The sequence below is a fragment of the Nelusetta ayraudi genome, unplaced genomic scaffold, assembly GCF_046127955.1.
Source record: "Nelusetta ayraudi isolate G7.1 ecotype Tasmania unplaced genomic scaffold, CSIRO-AGI_Nayr_v1 ptg000063l, whole genome shotgun sequence".
Lineage (NCBI taxonomy): Eukaryota > Metazoa > Chordata > Actinopteri > Tetraodontiformes > Monacanthidae > Nelusetta > Nelusetta ayraudi.
The window spans coordinates 5,480,001-5,500,366 of record NW_027466113.1 but is presented as its reverse complement, the minus strand read 5'-3'; the positions used below and the strand labels follow the sequence as shown (position 1 = coordinate 5,500,366).

General features: G+C 44.1%; 2 protein-coding genes across 4 annotated transcripts in view; both read right to left on the bottom strand.

Annotated features, from left to right (window-relative positions):
- Positions 1-3,754: 3,754 nt before the first annotated feature.
- Positions 3,755-13,554, bottom strand: gnl1 (guanine nucleotide binding protein-like 1). The gene is made up of 12 exons (XM_076040921.1): positions 13,207-13,554; positions 12,300-12,447; positions 11,414-11,550; positions 11,145-11,296; positions 9,900-9,971; positions 8,796-8,988; positions 8,594-8,692; positions 7,349-7,528; positions 6,940-7,118; positions 6,556-6,742; positions 5,430-5,570; positions 3,755-5,338 (listed from the first exon to the last, which is right to left on the bottom strand). Exons 1-12 carry the CDS (start codon positions 13,277-13,279, stop codon positions 5,073-5,075), a joined length of 1,827 nt encoding a protein of 608 aa, XP_075897036.1. The 5' UTR covers positions 13,280-13,554; the 3' UTR covers positions 3,755-5,072.
- Positions 13,555-14,662: 1,108 nt separating this feature from the next.
- The window catches only part of znf384b (zinc finger protein 384 b), a 14,478-nt gene continuing 8,774 nt past the window's right edge, over positions 14,663-20,366 (bottom strand). The window contains exons 7-11 of one of the 3 annotated variants that reach the window (XM_076041248.1): positions 18,636-18,860; positions 17,395-17,562; positions 17,208-17,286; positions 16,911-17,069; positions 14,663-16,766 (exon numbers count right to left, since the gene is read on the bottom strand). In XM_076041248.1, the coding sequence (XP_075897363.1) occupies positions 16,377-16,766; positions 16,911-17,069; positions 17,208-17,286; positions 17,395-17,562; positions 18,636-18,860 (1,021 nt within the window). In that variant the 3' untranslated portion in view covers positions 14,663-16,376. Of the gene's footprint in view, positions 17,070-17,207; positions 17,287-17,394; positions 17,563-18,635; positions 18,861-20,366 lie in introns of all 3 variants that reach the window. The other 2 variants (XM_076041247.1, XM_076041249.1) reach the window with 2 other exon arrangements.

Here is a 20,366-nt window from a genome sequence, read left to right as displayed (position 1 = left end):
TGTGGTCTCCACAGTGAAAAGTGTGTGACTCTGGCAACAAAGCCGAAATAGGAATTCTGCCGCGGCCACGCCTGCGCTTCCAAGATTGTCCGGAGAGGTCAGAGAATCCTTTGAGGGCGGTCAACAACTGCAGAAAGGAAAACTGCCTGTGAAGCCGCGACTTTCATCAGCGGGCGGAGACGCAGCAGGAAGGAACTCTGAACTCTTTACCGGGAACGGAACTGCGATCCACATGAGTAGATAAAGTAAATTGTGAGTAAGTGAGTAAATTGCACTTCTCGCCGCGCGATGTGTTTTTTTTAAATACCTTGATTTACATACATTATTGTAATAATGAGCTTTTATATGAAATAACCTCGAGATTAAACGCCCACGGCGTGCGATTTTGCGGTGCTAGCAGTAGGAAGTATTTTGCTTAATCCTCACGTTCTGATGTTGGACCGAATCACACGTCTTCCTTGTAGGAGCTGTGAAATCACGTTGCCCTGCATCAGTGTTACACACGCAGCCAGGGAAGGCAGCCGGCTCCTTCACAAGCCAGCCACACTCTTTATGTCAGTATATATTCTTATTATGAGCTGATGGGAAATTATTGATGTGCTTGGCTTTATAAAACTAAACACATACATATGTATCCCATTTTACGGCAAAAGGTCACTTTAAATGCCACACGTCCGGCATTGAACACGCAATGTAATAATTCTCTGGTGGATTGGAAGGAGCGCAACCGCAGGAGCTCATGAAGATGGTAAATGCAACACGTTGTGTTTTCTTTCTTTCTTTCTATCTTTCTTTCATTCTATCTTTCTTTGACCTCTGTCCTGCTCCAGCAGGGTTCACAGTCTGCAGACCGCGGGATCGTTGGCTCACACTCACCGACCCTTATTACAATGTCACCCACCCGCTGTGCAAAACGATACATCCGACTACGGCCGCGGCATTATCTCAATACGTTGGCGCGCCTGCACCCCGCTAGCGCCGCAAATAAGGAGAACCCTTTGCACAATCACCCCGGCATGGCCGGCCGGCGGCTGCGAGCTGCAGACTTAAACTAATGCTGGCTTTGATAGCCCCCTAGTGACCGCAGGGTTGTACCTGAGCACCAGCAGACCGGGCGATCACTTACTTTAATGAGACAGACTTGGCCTTGCTTGTTTCCGCAAGGCCAAATGGGATGTTTGGGGTTTTTTTGTGTGTGAAATTTTCGCCCTGAAATTAAACACTAACTTACCAACAGCTATTATTGCTGAAAGCTTTTTACATGGCAGCGCTTTATCTGGGCCAGAGTGGGTGACTGTGTGTGTGTGAGTGTGTACGCGTGAGACCGTCTGCACAGTGCCCAAGGGAGCACATAAAACCAGTCTAATGAATTTCAGCGCTCTGCTTATGCTCAGACTCTCGCATGAAAACCAGTTGATTGCTCTGCGCTCTCGGCCACATGTAAGCGAGGGTCACACAAGGTGCAACAATAGGCTAAATGAGATGGAGGGAGGAGGGGAGGAGAGGGGGAGTTGCATCATGAGAAAACCTAAATTTGAACCACATGGACATTCAAGGTATGTGCAGTCGGGGCATTAAAAAAAAAAAAAAAAAAAAAACACAGCAGAATTTAATTAACGGTTTTGGAGATTTCTGGTGCCGGGCCTGCTCGGCCCTCGACGCACGTCGGGGCCTTTTGTCCTGCCTGTAATTACTGATACACACAGGTTTGATGAAGCAGAACAAAGTAGGGAGCGTGAGCTTGGAGAATTGAGCAGCTCGACTTTTAACACCATCAGGCCCGACAGTTTTTTTTACAGGTCAGCCGATGCAGTGAGGCCGTATACGTCACCGGATCGATGCAGCGCCTGGAACGAAGCCATCAGAGAGTTTGAGGGGTTTCCTTGTTGCCGCCGCTCTTGACTAATGCAACCAGGCCATTTTGGAGGCCCTCCTCCAGTTCAGGCACCCTGGAGAACGTCCTGGTTCCCCACCCTGGAACCCGCAGCCCTCTGAGAACCCTGCAACTGTTTGATCCCTCTGAGATATTTGTCTTACAGAAACTACGTAAGGTCTTACCAGCTGATGTTAGAAGCCAGTGTTGTTAGTGAGAAGGAGAGGAGGTGCAAGTTGGAATAACTACTCAAACAACATCCACCAGGAATGCACTTATTTTTACCCCGTCGCAGCACCGACGCAAGTCACGGCGGCGGGTTTGCTGGATTGAGGGTGAAGGTGATATTTTGGGAGCGTCTTGAGGAAAAGTGTCTCCAGGCGCCGCTGATTTCCAGGCTGTCAGCCCAGCGGTTGTTTGTGTTGTTGTTGCCATGTGTCACAAAGGACACGTGTGACTCTGTGTAGACAGCAGACTTTTATATTTGGAAAGCAACCACCGAGGAAAATGAATGTTATTTTTTGGCTGGGGGAATACACACACACACACACACACACAAACATGTTTCTTTGTGCCATTTCATTTCCGTGTCTCTTTGAAAATGAAGCGTCCTCACCTTGTTCCAGTCGCACTTTTAAGTGCGTTCAGGAATGATCATGCACACATGGATTGAACTCCCTTGTAAAGGAAAGTGCAGGTTTATCCCCGCCCCCCGCCCCCGCTTTAAGAAGTATCATTCCAGAACGCTTAATCACTATTTACTGTATGCGTCATAAGCCTAACTAAGCACATGAAACCATCAGCTCAGGTGGCAAAATTGCACCAGATTATGATTCACCAGATCATTCATTCACTTTGCAACATACAGTGTTTCAGTAACGCAAAGCTTCAGCTTCATTTTGTTCATGATATGCACAGAATGCTTGCCATTTGTCTTATTTTGCGTGCTTATAACAAGCGTTTAGCGCCATCACACTTTTAATATTGCAATGGGGGATGGAGGGGAATCTCTGGCATCTGCCATGAAACCCTCTATTATGCTTTTGTGCTACTCGCTGTGTGCTGGAACGAAGCGAAGGCATGAAACCTGGCACCGCTCACTGGGACCGAGCAGAAGCTCGAACATATGCTCCTGATTGGCCTCTCGTTGGTGCCATTTGTAAAGGCTCCAAGGCGTGAATTACCACTTACGCGTACATTTATAGCCGCGTCCAGATTAATAGAAATCCCAGCTGAGTAATTATGTCTCATTGGTAACAGTGGCAGGGTATTAACAGAATCCTTGTGTCCTGCATGTCCAGTTTTTTGGGGGGGGTTTTGATCTCTATTTTTAGCTTTACACACAGCTCTCACTGGTATTGTGTAAATTTGAAAGCAAATGAGGGCGGGCTTGATGTTTTAAGTCGTTGACACAAAAATTTACCAAATAATGATTTGGATTTGCAACGTGCAATTTGTCTCGGACGAGTCACACATGAGAGTGGCTCTCATTCCTTTGAAGCAGCTATTATCTTTAATGGAGGCGAGCTGTCAAAAAAATTGGCTTTCTGGATACAAAATGAAAAAACGCTGTCAATTTAGCGAGCGCACCTCGAGCATCCCTCCCCACTCCTGACACTGATCGTCTTATTATTATTTTTTTTTTTAGACGAATCCGCATCGACCCGACCAAAAGCCTGCGACAGGTCCTGCAGCGTCATACTGAGTGACAGCTAATTACTTCAGGCTGCAGTGCAACGTTGGAGCACAACAACACAAGTCGGTGCAGAGTCCCCTCGGTGAACACGTCGCACAAATAGCACACAATAATACAGCCGGTCTGGATTTTTTAGGCAGGACCCGGTATTCTTATCATAAATGAGAGAGCGTCAGCCAGTCAGCGAAAAGAAAAGAAAAGTCATTTATTCCATTTTTAATAGATAACATGGCAGCAGCAATTTAGCAGGACTCTTCACAGCGGCACGAGATCTGATGGACGAGCGCTAAGCGGAGCAGAGACGCAACGGTTGGTTATTTTCAGCGGGCGGCGACACAGGAAGCTCGTCTTTCTGTCAACGCTGTATAAACCTCGTCAGAATTGGCCAACAGGATTAAGATTTCTCTGCGAACGCCGCCTGCCAGTGCGGGGGCCAGCGTGAAGACAGGCGAGGCCGTCGTCTTTGTGGCGTTTCCCGGGCTGCCGCCACCGCGTGGCGCCGTCACTTTGATGCTCCATTGGCATACCCAGTCTCTTTCAATCCGCTCGTTCCCCGTCGGCGTCGCCCGTCAGAGTCTCCTGCTCCCAGCTGGACCGTCGGCAGCGGCGCCGGCCAAAATCACTGCCAATCTGTTTTCTGGCTTCCCAGGAGCGGGAAGAGGCTGGTTCTGATTCTCCATCGTCCCCCCCCCCAGCAGTCTGATTACAGCTCCGGTAATTTTCAGGCCCAGAGCAGAGGAACCATCTCCACTCTGAAGTCCCGTCTTTGCACTCCTCGACCCACCAGCCAGTGATTACGGTGCGGATGTCACCCTGACCCGTCCGTTTCCTGTCTGTATTTCAACCTGCATGAGTTCAGAGTCGCATCCTCCCCACCAGAGCGGAACCAGAACTCCTGCCGCAAACTGATCTACCGCCTCGTTTTGGTTCTGATTCACCAGGTCATTTGTCGAGTCCCCGGTGACTCTGCATTTAGCGCAACACAACCTTCCTCTCTGTTCATTAAATCTTCAGCTTCTCCGTGGGGGCCAAAGTATTGCTCTTGCAAATTTAATTTCATTCTTTCCTCAACTTTGATTTTCCAGTTTAATCTTTTTTTTTTTAGCAACAAAAAGACAAATGTTTCACTTCTCAACCTTGAAGATTTCTTTTGCTCATTTGTTTCCAAGAACTGCAAGCAACAAAAAAGGAGATATTAAACTGAAAACCAAGCCAATGCCAGCGTGAGCAACACTAAGAGGAGGCTGTTAATTAAGCGGCAGATCAGAGAGACGGCCTGCGATACACATTTCCATACTGCGTAAATACTAGGGAGAAGAAAACACAAACACAAAGGAAACTGCAAAAAAAAAAAAAATCAAATAACTCTCAGAGATAGGGAAATTAATTAGGTTGCAGGAAAAATAGTTGGGAGAGGAATGCAAGTTCAGAAACCAATGGAATGAAAGTGCACTAGCGTCAACAGGGAAGATTCACCGAGGAGGAGGAGTCTTGGAGGTCTTGTCACTGGCACTCGTTGTCTTGAAGGACGTTAAACATGTTGACTGTGAGGCCCGACGGCTTATTGTCTCTGGTCCTCGGGTAGCCGAAGCCCTCGTCTTCATCGTCACCGTCCTCGTCGTCGTCTGCGTCCCGGTCTCGCTCCTCCTCCGGCTCGGAGCTGGACTCCCGGTCGTCGTCGTCGTCCCTGTCGCCGGTTCCCTCGTCTTCCGCCGTCCTTCCCTGAAGAGCGATCACCTCCGGCAAGTCTGTGTGATTTTCCCAGTGCTCTGCAGGGGCCACAAATAAACACATCGACAAATGACATTTGTTTAACCTTGCCACTTCTCAAAGCCTGAGCTGCAGACGAGGTTCCTTTACCTCTAAGGCAGCTGTAGCCTGGTGGCCGCAGGCAGAGACACAACCTGCCGTCGACGGCCAGCCGCAGGAGGCTGTTGGCCGCACGGTAGACGTCGTTGCGAGCCGCTTTGGCCGTCTTGTAGCCCCTCCTCTCTGCCCAGGCTGAGAATTTCACATAAAAAGACATAAAAAAAAATGTTAGGGAGCCGTACATGCAACGACACAGATTAATGAACCTGAAACAAACAATACTAATCATTATTATTATTATTTAAACAATGTAAAAATAGACACACAAGACAAAAAGAAGTAAAACGTTAACATCCAATGAATGGCGTAACATACTGGCCAAAGTAAAGTTAACCCCTGGAAACCTTTATATATGCAAATACCAGAGGTGGGAGTAAGTCACAACTGTGCAAGTCACAAGCAAGTCTGATAATCTACCTCAGTTTCCACATTTAAATCAGAAAAGACAGTGGTACGCACTTTGACTTTTATTTCAACATAAACTATTGCTGCCTGCTTAGTGCTTACAATGACCTTACTTAACAGCTTACTGCCATTTCTCCTTGGTGTGTTATCACATCTGTCTAGACTCTAAAGTGCTCCTCTGTTGATCTGTTGACTGCTGTTGGTCTGCGTGCAGCGTGCATTGCACTGTAAGATCTCCCAATCATGTTTCAAAATAAAACACAGTTTCAAACATTATCTAAAAAAAAAAAAAGTGCAAATATTTAATTCTAAAAAAAGTCAAGTCCTTTCGAGTCGTCTGTCTCAAGTCTAAGTCATGAAGACCAAGTCAAGTCAAGTCTTTTATCAGTGTTAGTCAAGCAAATGTTAAGTCCTCAAATTTGCAACTCAAGTCCGACTCGAGTCAAGTCATGACTTGAGTCTCCCATCTCTGGCAAATACATTGATGGATTGATGCAAAATGCTGTCAATGCTGTGAATCACTGCTAAATCTGATACACTGGTGGACAAAGTGAATTTTTAAAAAGTCCTATGAAGCATTCCTGCAAATACACCATCATTTGGTTAATAAATAGCACATTTAAAAAACCATATATCCTACAGTAAATAATGTAGCCGTCATTATTTAATGCCACAGCAAGTGTCGAGTCGCTCTTGTTGAGGACGGACCGACCTTCACACACGTCCCAGGCCGTCCAGCTCGGCTCCTTTGGCTTTTGGTCTCCTTGCGGAGGCTCTTCCTCCACCAAACTGGGATGCTTGAGCTTCAGCACAGACAGGAACGGCACCCGTTCACACAGGTAGCCCACAGAGCTGTAGGGCTCCTGCAGCTGAGACACCGGGTAGAGGCCGGCCAGGATCTGGAGACAATGAAGGCAGAGAGAGAAAACGCAACAGGAAAAGTTAAGGAGACGTCTAATATCTAGTTTGACATGCACAGACCGTCGTGCAGCAGTCACACGAGACAACTGCGCAATTTACAGAGAGATTAAAAAAAAAAAAAAAACAACACTGTAAGATTAGCAACGCTGCAAAAGCCCCAAAATGAAGCGTGTACCTGTAATTGTTTGTCAACGCAGGAGGGGAAAATGAGGCCGGGGCAGTCGCAGAGCTTGACGGTCTGCGTGAGGTAGTAGGTCTGGAAGTATTTAGTGTGACCTGGAGTTCGGGACACACTCACCACCTTCCTGCCCACCAGGCTATTAATGACGGATGACTTGCCGACGTTTGGAAAGCCTGGAGGGGCAAAATGAGTTTGATGCTGACCTGTTAAAATGTCAAGTAATATTGGAAAAATAAATAACAATAATAATATAGAGGCACTTTAAATTCACTATACTTTTATCCAGAACACATTTTATTTCTGTATGAGTAAGCAAAAGGGGAGGAAATTAAGTTCTTCTCTACAGCAAAAAAAAAAACTTGCTATAGGACCCAGTAGTAAAATCTGCGGCGTATTTATGCACCTATGCAACCAAGGGTGAGGACTCCATCTTTGTAGAGCTCCTGCGATGGGCAGCCCATCTCCATGGTGCTGTCGCTGTGCTGCTCCATCAGCACCGACTCTCTCTCGTCTGCTCGATCCCCTTCTGTCTGCTCGTCGACGGCATCCCGCTGAATCTTCTGCTCCCAGCTGCTGAGGTCAACTGGAAAAAAAAAAAAAAAAAAAAATAGTGAAATAAGGAGTTTGCACATCTGCTGTTTATCACCTGAATTTGCCCCTCATCTAGAGCGGGAGTGTCGCACTAATGTTAAGTTTTCATAGTTCTCACGTAGCCTTTTGTAGACGCAGCTTTCTTGCTGCACACACTTCCGAAAATGTGGATTTCTCCATAAGCGTTCCCAATCTATTCATCCATCTCACCATTTCACTGATCCATGATAACAATCAAAATTTTCCTCTGAAGCGGATGGGAAAGCAGGATGCTGTTTTTACTGGCAATTTCCTGGCAGATATATTTATAGTGCATAACAAGCATATGTTGCCACACTGGCCTGCTGATTCGGTCCCAATCGTAAAGGAAAGATGACAGACAGCAACACAAGGCTGTAAAACACTGCAGATCGAAAGACAGAAAATGTGGTTTTATTGGGCATCCACCTGGTGCTCATACACGTATTGTCAGAAAGATAAACAACAACAGACCCGCGCATAAATAAAATGCTGCAGATTTAGTTGACACGCATGACTGGCGCACGGCGCTCCACATATTAAAATGAGAATGTATTTGCTGCATAACACGTGCAAGTTTAACACGTGGCTGATACACTCCCACTCTAGACAAGGACTCGATTCCTGTGACACGCACCGAGCCGTGATACACAGACTCACTATGTACACAGATATCTTCTTTTTCCTTTTTAGTTTTATTCCTTTTCATTTTGCTGATGAGTTCGAGTAAGGCTGTCTCTGTTGTAGGAGTATGGCTTTAATCTATCTATCTATCTATTATAGTAAAATGAGGATGGCTGTATCTGCTGTATCTATCCATCAATTATAGCTTTTTATTTTTCCATTATCATATATTTGATTTAGCCTTAAGATGATTAATATATTTGACTTCTTCCGACCCCCTTTCGAACATGAGAAACATGGTTGCTTCTTTCGTTGCTTGCTTGACTTTGTTTTTTATTTTCTGTTTACTTTGTCTTTTTGTCTTTTTTATTATTGTTATTGTTGATTACATGGTCTAAATAAATAAATAAATAACCTCTTCCCGCCGTGATCTCCCGACAGGCCTTCAGAATGTCTGTGGGACCTCCAGCTTTACTCCAGCCGACGTTCCTCCTGACCCTCTTTTTCTGGAGCACTGCAAACAGGCGGACGGACAGCAAACAAAAATGCAATTGAAATAAATGTCATGTTAAAGATGTAGTCTAAACTGTATTTTTGTTTGTTTTTTTTTTTCTCACATGTGCTGTAGGGCTGTCCAGGGTGAGAGGTGAAGCACACTATTTCCAGACTGGGGAACTGTGACATCATGTAGTGTTTCCAGGCAATGACGAGAGCGGGAGGGCACAGGTCAGCTTTGTTCAACACCAACACCACGTGCTTCTTCAGATCCTCGGTGATGTAATTGTACAGGGAGGGAGGGAACTGCAGGACCTGAAAGTAGGGAAATAGTCATTATGAAGTAGCAGCTCACAATAACAATTAGCAATGACTCAAATACAATACTGGGTTGACAAACATGGCACGGCATTAAAATTGTCACGGGTTCATGGACTTTAATTTGAGCTACAGTCTGATTATTCAATTCAATCATTGAACAGGAGGAGCCCTGCAACGTGTTCCGACATCTGATCCCGTGTTGTTGTGTTTCCTAAACAGGAATCCGTACAGTTGCAATGCACCAGGGGCAACGTCGTAATGATGCTGTGGAGGCTGCGGAGCCAAGAATGAAACCACATTGAAGAGCAAGGGGGAGGGGAGAGTCTTCTATTTCCACTTAAATGACACGCATAAGGAGGAGGCCGGTCCTGAAATACTGCGAGACAATGGCAACAGAAACTATAATTATCTGGCTCCAATGCTTAAACAGTAACAGCCAAGTATTCCTCAAAATGAAGACAAAGGTCCTGAAAATCCAATGAAATCCTAAAGAGCCAGAATTTCTTGTACGAGAGCCAACTGTTCATTAGAATGCATCAAATTGTGTGAATAAAATTAGAAAAAAGTAGAGCTAGTGACCAAATATAAAAGCATTTATCATTAAGTTATGCATTTTTCTGGTTTTCAAACTCTATCCAGTGATCCCACTTCAATTTGTCATGAGCTTTATTTTGACACCAATGATTGGGGGAGTAACATGTGTGTCACAGATTAAAATGGAGATGTTCATTTTAAATTCCTGAAGACACAAAACAGGCTCATCTAATTTTAACAAACTGGGTCAGGAAACAACACCACACATTAATTAAAAATAAACATCGTGTTGCTGAGATGGACCCAGCTTGACGTTGTGCTCCACCTAGTGGTCAGATGAGTGCAGTAGTCCCCCCCCCCACTCAACTTACCGGGTGCCTGATGTCCACGATCATCAGGATGACGTCTGACATCTCCAGCACTCTCCACAGCTGCCTCCATGTCTACAACACAGTGATGTGAGACTGTGAAATAGTTGCAGACCAAAATAATGAAACTTTTTTTTTTTTTAATGAAGTATACTTCATGATAAATCAATTATTTTTCTTAGCAGTTCTTTCAATGAGCAGAGCATATTACACTAGTTAAAGTCGAGATAACTATCAGTGATTTCACCAGAATATGGGTGCAAACCTACTGTTAACTACTAATATGAGAGACAACAGAAGAAAGAAAATCAATTCTTAATTTTGGTCATCACAAAACACCAGCAACAATTTTATTTCTACACTTTGACCCCATAATTATATAATCATGGGGTCAGATTTTACCACCATTTTACCACCAATGAAATCCTGGTGGCCAGTTGCTGTAATCAACCTGGAACTTTGATACAGCGACTCCCTGATTTGGCGACAATCTCTCGTTATTTCAAATTGCACTCATTTTCAACCTGCAACAAATATCCACAGTGTGAAATAACCTGTCCAGAAAATATAAAACTGGGTTGTTTTTTCTTCAATTTTGATCCTTGACTGACTCCACTTACAAAGCCATCAACCCGAGATAATTGAGTTTTACTTATTACACCGCCAACAGCTCCACGCCTGCTTGGGTGATCTTGTGCCTCCTGAGCACATCCGTCACAAGCTAATCAAATAATCTGTAGCTTCTGTCATTTTGTAGGACAGTGTTATCAATTCCACTGCCTAAATAACTGGAACCATGTCACGGTAAGCAAGTTACGAACGATGCCCAGCGGAACTTACCGCACAATAATCAGCAGGTAAGTCATAACTTTGAGTTTAGTCCTGCCTAATCCCAGGGTCCCGCAACAGATTTTCAACTTCAAGTTACATCACGGTAACTTGGAAAACAGAATTACTTGAAGCAGCTTTCAAACACTGAGTTTTTGTTTGTCTGAGCTCAAAAAGAGTTCATTTGAAATCATGGGAGGAATCAGCGACCATGTCTAAGCTACAGACTGATCCGCTGTCTGAACTAGGTCATTTCAAACAAAGTCACGACTGCCTTGTTTCAAGCAAGCTCATTTGTTTTCTTGGCACTTTTCATGCTTTAAATACATTCAAGATAAATGTTCTGAGCAAAAAGGAAAACGCATCTGGTAAAACAGATCAGTTTTTGGTTGAGAGGCAATCAGCTACTTCCAAACTTGCCTCCAGATTGTGCTCAAAGTGGCTGAGGGTTCCAGGTGGGTTTCTGGAGTGCAGATTGTCTAAGAACTCTTTATATGACCTCTCCTCTTTTCTCAACAGGCTTTCTCTTGTCATCTCATAATTCCAGGACGGCCGCCGTGGGAAACCAAGACCTGGCAGTGAAAGAGCAGGCGTCAAGTTGCAGTCGAGCAAACCGTGTTAACCTATTTAGATCATTTGCTTGACCTAATTGGAGGTAGCTGGTGGAAAGAGTCAGAAAACGGCGAGACCTTTGTCTGTGGGGTAGACGTCATTGATGTTGACCTCGAGCTCTTTATCTGAGATGGACTGCAGCACCTTCTCCCTGGCCATCTTCTTTCTTTTTTCCACATCCTCCTTGCTCTCCTTCTCAAAGTGCAGTCGGAACCTGAGGAGAGGGGACGGAGAATTTGGGATCAAACTAAACTGATGAATTTAAATTGATTCATGAGATGGGGATAAGTGACAAAAAATTGTGTTGTGATAGATTTTTTACATGTAAAACAGATAACACAAGGTGGATTTTCAGGGTTGGAATTACACCACATAAACAATTTCCAATGAGATAAGTTGACTTCATAAAAACAATTATGTTGCTCTGACATACTGAGACAAGAGAAGATGTCATCATCATCATCATAGTCCAGGACCTGGTTGTATATTTCATGACTTTCAACAAGACTCTTTCAATTTTGTCATTTGTAATTGTTGAACAGCTCTGTGTTGTTTATAGTTCTCTAGTTGACCATATAAGTTGCTTTTGAATCACAGCACGTAGCAATTTTCTGTTTGTGCAGCATTTAGACCAAACAACTTACAAACTTCAGACACTGAGCCTTTATATTCACAATCTCTTACAATCTTTTTACAATTGCCCAACAAACAACACAATGTCTTGAATTCATTGTCTGTAAGATAGGAGACACCTTAAATTGCATAGCTTGGCCAGAGATCATTGTGTTGAACCAGTAAAACAAACTGGGACCAGTGAATATTTATGTGTCCAAAGACGAGATCATGAGGCGAAGAATGATCACGATAATAGACAGACCTTTCAAAAATCATTCATTCCATTGATTGTTTTTATGCAAAAGTATCAAGGCCATTACAGCATAGAGGCGTTGGACACTCACTCACCTGTTGGGGTCATATCGACCCTCTCTGCCGAAAGGCTGCTGATTTATTCTCCTTACGTCGGTGGTCTCACTGTCAGAGGTGTCCGACTGTCGCTCCCCTCCACGCTCCACACTGGCATTGCGACTGCTTGGTCCAGAACCTGTTTCACCTGCACATCACAGTACAGCAGAGTTACACTGCGCATACATAAGTCATTCATTAGCTGTCATATAACCCTAACCTCTTAAAGCAAGATGTTTATTACATCAAAGGCTCTTATATAAATATGCCTTTATATAAGATGTAGTGACGAATCTCCTAAATTGCTCCAATGAAACCTCCTGTTTGAGTAGGTTTTTTTTTTTTTTTTCAATTATGAACAATTATACATATAGATATCAAATCAGCCTGATTTACATGTATATATATATAATAAAACATTTCTTTAGCGAAACACTAGTTTCTGACTACATAATAACTATATACAATTGGTGTTTTCGTCCTGTGCTGTACTGAAGCCGTATCGAATCCCATGGAAATCTGTGTTCACGTTGTGTAACTATTTTGTAACGACAGGCCGAGTGTACTACATACACGGCCCTAACTTTAAAGGGAACACACGGACTCGTGGTTTTGCAAATAATAAGGCTGCAATTAAAGGGGGAAACGTGTGTCGCCTCCTTCTACTACTACTACTGCTGCTGCTGTTGTTGTTGTTAGATGCGCCAGTGTTACCACACACTCGTCAAAGTTGTGTTTCGACATGCTTGCCGTGACTCGTGAAGGCACCACGAGAAAAGGCTCGTGGCATCACTCGAGAAAGGTACAGAAACACTGACCGACAACAACACATATTGTCCACACACATACACGCGCACCGTTAGCTAGCTGCTGACGCTAGCACGCCACCGTGTGTGCCGTCAGTTACCTCTCTTTCTCTCCCGCTTGACTTGAAGCTGTTTCTTCTTCTGCTTGTTGCTGAAGGGCTTTTTCCTGGGCATGTTGTTGAAAGGGGGCAAAGTCTTTTCAGACGAACTCCACTCAAACTGCCCCCCACCTCGCTGTTTCTCTTCTCTTGCCGCTGTTGACACGGACGAAGGTCTTCTCCGCGTGCAATTACAGGCAGCGCAGCGTGTGTGCAGCCGAGGCGTACATACATGGATAAAGTTTCACGACTCCGCGTAGTGACGACGGTGCCGCAAACTGTAAACTGAACGACGCAAAAAAAAAAAAAAAAAAAATCCTCTGCCGCAAAACGAGACTCAAATGCGTGGGTGAATCCAGCCGACAGGCCCCGCTGCAGAGAAATGCGGACGAGACCACAGCGAAGTTTTTTTTTTTTTTTTTTTTTTTAGTTGCCCCGCATTCTTTTTGTTCGCGCTTCAACCACTGGGAATTGTGGCTCGTGTAAAAGCGAACACGCAAACACAATCGTGCAGCTGAACTCGGATGATTGGCGGTCGTACGTAAACAAAGCTAAGACAAACTACGCGACCCCCCCCCCCCTTTCATCTGCAATGGTATTGTCCACATTTGTAAACGCCTCACAAATTTGCCCCGCATTCCAACGCAGCTGACTCGCTCAGACTGGTATTGTGCACGTTGTGTTTTTCGGCATCTCCACGATACGACCATTGGAGAGTCGTCATTTTAGAGATCCTGCATGAAAGCCAAGATACGTTTACTCCACGACACTTTATCAAACACACTCGGCTATACTTCTCAAAAAAAAAAAAATGCTAAAATGACATTTAAAAACAAGCGATACGATCTCTAAAGGTCAGTTTTAACGACATTAATGTATCTTTAAAGAACAAAGAAACAGAAATATAATATCCAGCTTAAAGTTCTGAGACAGCAAGGACTAAATTCTAAACTTGCAATGGGAGTACATTCGGCTTTGGAACTAAATATTGCAGAATATTTCAGCCAAAGTATTTCAAAGTCACATTGACAGGCCAGACACTTTCAACAATACTTTTCAAAATGCCAGACAGACAACATTAATGATATGTAAACCATGATATAATCAAAAGCAAAGTTGGCTTGAGGAGTAGCCAATCACCTTGGGGAGAAATTGACACTCTGTGAGGTCACAAAGAGCAGTTTACCAGCACAGCATGTCAATGGGTGAATCGTTCTGTATTCTGCAAATCAATGTGACACAGATTATTGTTTGAAACACATACGTGAAGGGATTTTTGCAAAATACAGGGCCTTTAATTTTTTATCTCAAGGCATTTTGCACAAAAATTGCCAACATTATTATTTTTAAAAAAACTTCAGTCACTGGTATGGAAAACATAGCGTTCAAGATGTGTTTTCCTATGATGCTGAGATCAATAAAAATAGAAACAAAACAAATGAAAAAAACACAGCAAAAGTGAAAAGCATTTTGGAGCGTTTATTGGAATACAAGCCAAAAATGTGTCAGTATGTCTATAAAGAACCATTATAAACATCATCATCCTTTTAAGTATAATAGCAAGAACACATCAGGGTAACATTACTTCAAGGACCTGGACACAAACAGTATGATAGGGTTACATGAAACATGAATAGGCTCATCACTTTTCTGTGGGTTATGTGAAGGCCTGCAAATGAGTGTACGTAGGTTATATGGACCGTCACATCCTTTAAACACACAATCATACTTTATAAACTGTGATTATATATATAGCTATATATATTTATATACTTGATTGATTTTTTTTTCTTTCCTGAAAAGGAAATGACCTCTAGTCCCTTTTAAGGTTAAAAAAATTTAATGAGGACATTTTTTTTTTTACAACATTGAAGAGGTATTAACACTGATGTAAAAAAAAAAAAAAAAAAAAAGTCTCTGTACGCAAGTATAAAAATGTACCATCATAGTTAAAGCTGGGGTATGTAATTACTTTATCTCCAAATAAAACAAGGGGGGGAAAAAAATCCCTTGTCATAATTCATCTTGTCTAAAAAAAGGATTTCTTGTTGCACGTTCTGGTAATTTCTGGTCAGCTAAGGACACAGAAGGGGGAAGTGAAGTTACTTGTTAAAGTCTAACGCTTGACGCCCAGAGGTTACATGCCCCAACTTTAACTATCAGTTAAATTTACATGCAGGCCGCACTTGTTGTGGCCAGTGCTTGACAGGAAGTGCAAAAGGTGATACAGACAAAGAGACGTATCGCCACTTTGTTGCGCTCTTCCTCATATAGGCTCATTTATGCTCTCCTACATAGGAAAATATATCCGTACAGTTATTAACAGCGTGAACGTCCCTGTCCTCAAACTTCCAGGTGTAATTTGCGTTGGGAAAAAACAAAACAAAAACAAAACAAGCACTGAGCAATACATCTGCTAGAGGTCACCACTCAGAGTCAAAAGTTACCCAAAAAACAGAAGAGTCTACACTTCATGACAACGATCATGGCAATGATGGAGGAAATATAATGTAAATACGTCACAACATGCATGCAAAGAATTTTTTTCACTGATATTACCAATGTGAAAATGGATGATGAATACCACTTTCAGTACTTCTGACTGTTCACTGGGGCTTACAACAGTGACTGTGTGACGCTGGACAGTGAGCTGCAGTCATTACATTTGCTTTTTTTTTTGTTTTGCTTTTTTTTTTGTACATTTTTGACTGTCCCCAGTGGTACTGCAATGTTTGATCTGTATCTGCAAGCTTCTCAGAGACAGAGACAGGATTAATGACCAAATGAAAACGGGGTACATACAGATTGCTCCGTTCATATTCATAGGCTTATTGACATGGAGCATAAATGAACCTTAAAAATAATAATTAAAAAAAGAAATCACCTCTGTGATGTATTGACGCTTACTTCATTGCAGCCTTTACGTGCACATTCTAGTCAGACAGGACAGGTATGGAAAAGAAAGTAAAAATAAGGCAGATTGAAACAACTAATAACAAAGTAGCCTTTTTAAAAATGCGTCACCATGCTCTTTGCACCGCTTGCATCAAAACATCCTCAGGCGTAGTCATTCGTGTTTTTCGAAGTTCTCATCTCATCTTAGTATTGCTTTTAATCCTCTTGAGTCTCCGTGATCCAATCCCGACGCTTCAGTCCGTCCACGCTCAGCGCTCCTACGAGTTAAGGTGCTCTACTTGAACCGCGGACGCCGACACAGTGAGACAGAGGTCCTTGTTGGAGGAAATGTCCGCTACGTTCACGGGTTTGTATTGGATGTCGCTGGCAGACACCGTTTTGTACTGGTGCAGCTCAAATGGGCAGGGCATGTTTTCTGACTGGGGATAGCTGCTCTGGCTCTGTCCTTGCTGGCCTCTGCCCACTCCACCACTTCCAGCGCTCCCAGAGCGCCGCGAGCCTCCGTCTGCACTCGCGACCTGGCTCTGAGATCCAGCCTGGCCCTGGCTTTGGCTCCGATTCTGTTGTGGCTGCTCTGCTGCCATGACTGCCGATGCCGGCAACTGCTCTGGGTTGTGTTTCTCCATGTGTTTCACCAGATACGTCTCCTGAGATGAGGGGATGATAGGTAGAGGGGAAACAGTTGACACATGACTACACGGTGTTAAGTAGGCGGTAGCTGTCTGTTGCCAGAGAGGCGATTCATAGTGTTTCATGTAGAAATGCTCTTCAGAAATGGACATTTGTCTTACTGAGGTATAAGAGCGGTTGCAGAGACCACAAGAGTAGATCCTGGCATGTTTGACTGTATGTGTGGACATGTGCACCTCCAGGCTGGCTGAATCTATATATCCTTTATTGCAATTAGGGCACTTGTAGGGCTTGTCCTTGTTGTGCTGACGGCGGTGAGACTGGGGGAAAGATCAATGTTATGTGGAGGGGAGGAGAGAAAAAACAGAAAACATTTTTTTTAAAGCACAGTAAAATATTCTTTGAGAGCAGAAATAAAGTTTCATGCATCGACTGGATGAAGCTGAATTCTTTCACACCTGTAGATTTGAGAGCTGGGTGAAGGACTTCTCGCAGCCAGGATGGCTACACCTGTACGGCCGATCCCCAGTGTGAATCCTGGATTGAACACAGGTACAGAATTAACTCCTGTTACGGTCGTGCTGACTGGAGTGCGGCAGGTGGCACTGAGGCAGACGTGCAACCCGACGCCAGTGACTTGGTTACCTGTTGTGCTGCTGCAGGTGACTGAGCTGTCTGAAGGACTTGTGGCAGTAGGTGCAGGTGTAGGGTTTCACTCCGGTGTGGATGCGGATGTGCTGGGCCAGGTAGCTGGAGTTGGCAAATGACTTGGTGCAGTGGGGACATTTGTGAGGCTTCGACTCTGTGTGGTTCCTGCAGACACGGAGTGAAACAGACACGGAGAGGCGGCAGTTATAGTAGATTACTACCCACCGGTTTTAATGTTCAACTTTTAAAAAAAAGACTCCTTGAATAACCTCAATAACTCTACAAAGGGCCAATGTGATCTACCACTAAACTATCAACTAATGACAATTAGCATTCCTCTGCTGATGGCTTTCTGAAAGTATATTACAGTTTGATTAAAAGTTTACTTATACTTTATCAAATTAAAGTCTTATATTTTGTCCAGGCAACAAAATAAAACTAAAATTGTCTATTTATTCTTGTACAACATAAAGAAAGCAGCCAACTCCTATGACCAAAAGTCTAAATTAGCTCAAGTAATGATATAACAAGTGTTTAAACAGTTAACAAATCTATCATTTAAACCTTAGATAGCTTTACTTTACAGGTGGCATGTTTTGAATTGCTGTGAGAGTGAGATGATCACAGAAAGACAACAACATGGCTAAGAAAGGAGTTCAGTGAGCAGGCAAGTCAGGGCTGCATAAAAAAAAACCAAACAGCTACCATTATTTTAGAGGAAAAATAAGAAAGAGCAGTGAAAACTTTCAAACAATCACACAATCTAAATCGGGGAGGGGGAAGGGGGGGGGGGACGCAGCTGCATCAAGTAGCTGATGAAGGTTGAGTTCAACATGTATTTCTAAATACGAAGCAAGAAGCAACGGCACAAGCGACAGAAAAAGCAGAGCAGGAAAACAAAATCTAACAATGTGGACAGAAGCGCAGACAAGTGCACGCGCACCAAATGAAAAAGCAGCAATCAAGAGGGGGGCGGGTGGGAGGGGGGAAAAAAATCCATGTGTAAACAAACTAATGCGGCACAGCACAGCAACATGCATTCAGAGTGGCCAGGATAGCATGCACACCAACATCTACACGACAGTGAGATATGCACAACTCTGTAGTGTCTTCCCAGACAGGAAGAAGAGAGCAGTCTGGGCTTCTAAAAGGCACTCGGCAGGACAAGTGAAGTGGACAGTGGGGAGTAATGAACAGGGTCGGGGGGGAGGGGGTGGGGTTTGGCCGGTCTGCAGTACCGTGAGTGCTGCTGTAAATGACTGAGCTGCCTGAAAGATTTCTGGCAGTAGGAGCAGGTGTAGGGCTTGGCCCCGCTGTGAATACGGATGTGCTGGGCCAGGTAGCTGGAGTTGGCGAATGACTTGGCGCAGTGAGGACACTTGTGAGGTTTGTCCTCTGTGTGCGACTTGGAGTGGATCTGCATGTCAGACTTACTGAGGAAGGTGGCCGCACACATCCGGCACCTACAGGCAAAGAAACACAGAAACGGGGGGGACAAGATGGAAAAACAACGAGGGGGGGAGGGAGGGAGGGAGGGGAAAGGGAGGAGAGACGTGAACCGGGGGGGGAGAGGAGGGGAGGGACAAACGCACAATGATGGAAAAATAAGAGGATGAGGGTTGTAGGAAGGACACACGAAAGAGCAAAAGTTTTGCCCCGATGTGAAAGAAATTGAGAATTACAATAAAATAATGTGTAATATTATATAAATTAATGGTGCCGAGGAAAAGATAGGTGTGAGCGCACACACACACACACACACACACACACACACACACACACACACACACACACACACACACACAAACAAAGGAAAAGAAGTCAAGGCAGAAATCAGTGATACTGGGTGAGGAAAGGTGTGTATACATAAGCAGAGGCCAACGAGGAGGGCAGAGAGCACTTCAGCGATTCTAGCTCGCAGACAAGGTCACCTCAGGTCAAGTTGCACTGACGTCGAGCGAGTGTGCAGCGCTGAAGAAGAAGGGCTACAATAATGACTCAATTAGATGCCATAATTAAAAGTGTTGCCAACAAATTCAATTATGGATTTGTTGTTCCGTGCGATTAATGTGCAGCTCACGTGCCGCTCGTCTTTCCCTTCAAAATGGATGCATTGCTTCAAAACAAACAGCAAAAAAAAACAAAAAAAAAAACACAGTGTGTCTCTGCGAGCTCGGCTCGTTTGATGCTGGTGCATTCATCAGTTTGAATGATGTTAGTGTTAGCAGGAAGATCTGAGGTGGTGGCTCAGGTTTACACAACAGGAATACACTAAGTTTTAATTCACTTGCTTTTTTGGCCAGTCAATCGTTGTATATGTTGCTGGTACAGCATACCGTGGAATGGAATGTCGCAGTTGTACGCTTTAATTTCTGTTTTGGTCTAATTTTAAGTCTCTGTGTGCAAGGCTTGCTCAGCATAAACATAAACGGTGTGTAAATGAATGCGATCCATCCAACTTCTAACACTGCTTAGCCTGCTCTGGGTTCTCAAGGAGTTTATCCCAGCCGTCCTGGGACGCGAGGAGGTTTCCGCCCTCGACGAGTCACCAGTTTATCATGAGAGAGGATCACATAGAGACAACCAGCCATCCACACCGCGCATTCACACCTATGGACAATTTTAGAATTGCCAATTAGCCAGACTACCAGCAGAGAGCCCACGCAGACGCAGGGAGAAGGTGACAAGTGCACAAAGAACGGCCTGGGAATTGAACCCAAGACCTTCTTGCCATCAGGCGACAGAGCTAGCCGGTGCAACACCATGTGGTTCTACATGAAAAAAAAAAAAAAAAACGCAACAATGTAACGGACAGAGCTACAAATAGTGGGTTTTCTGAAAGCAGGTGAGAATGAACACGCTGCACTGTGTGTGTGAGTGAGGTGGTGAGGCTGCGCAAACTACATTTAGACTAAAATTTGTGTCATTTGTCTGTCATTATAGGCTCACAGTTGTCGAAAGTATCAACT

Excerpts from the sequence above, each read along its gene's own strand:
- gnl1 (XM_076040921.1), bottom strand. The coding sequence starts at position 13,279 with ATGCCCAGGAAAAAGCCCTTCAGCAACAAGCAGAAGAAGAAACAGCTT. Across the intron at positions 12,448-13,206 it reads CAAGCGGGAGAGAAAGAGAG|GTGAAACAGGTTCTGGACCA; the intron begins GTAACTGACGGC and ends TGTGATGTGCAG. Across the intron at positions 11,297-11,413 it reads CGTCTACCCCACAGACAAAG|GTCTTGGTTTCCCACGGCGG; the intron begins GTCTCGCCGTTT and ends TTTCACTGCCAG.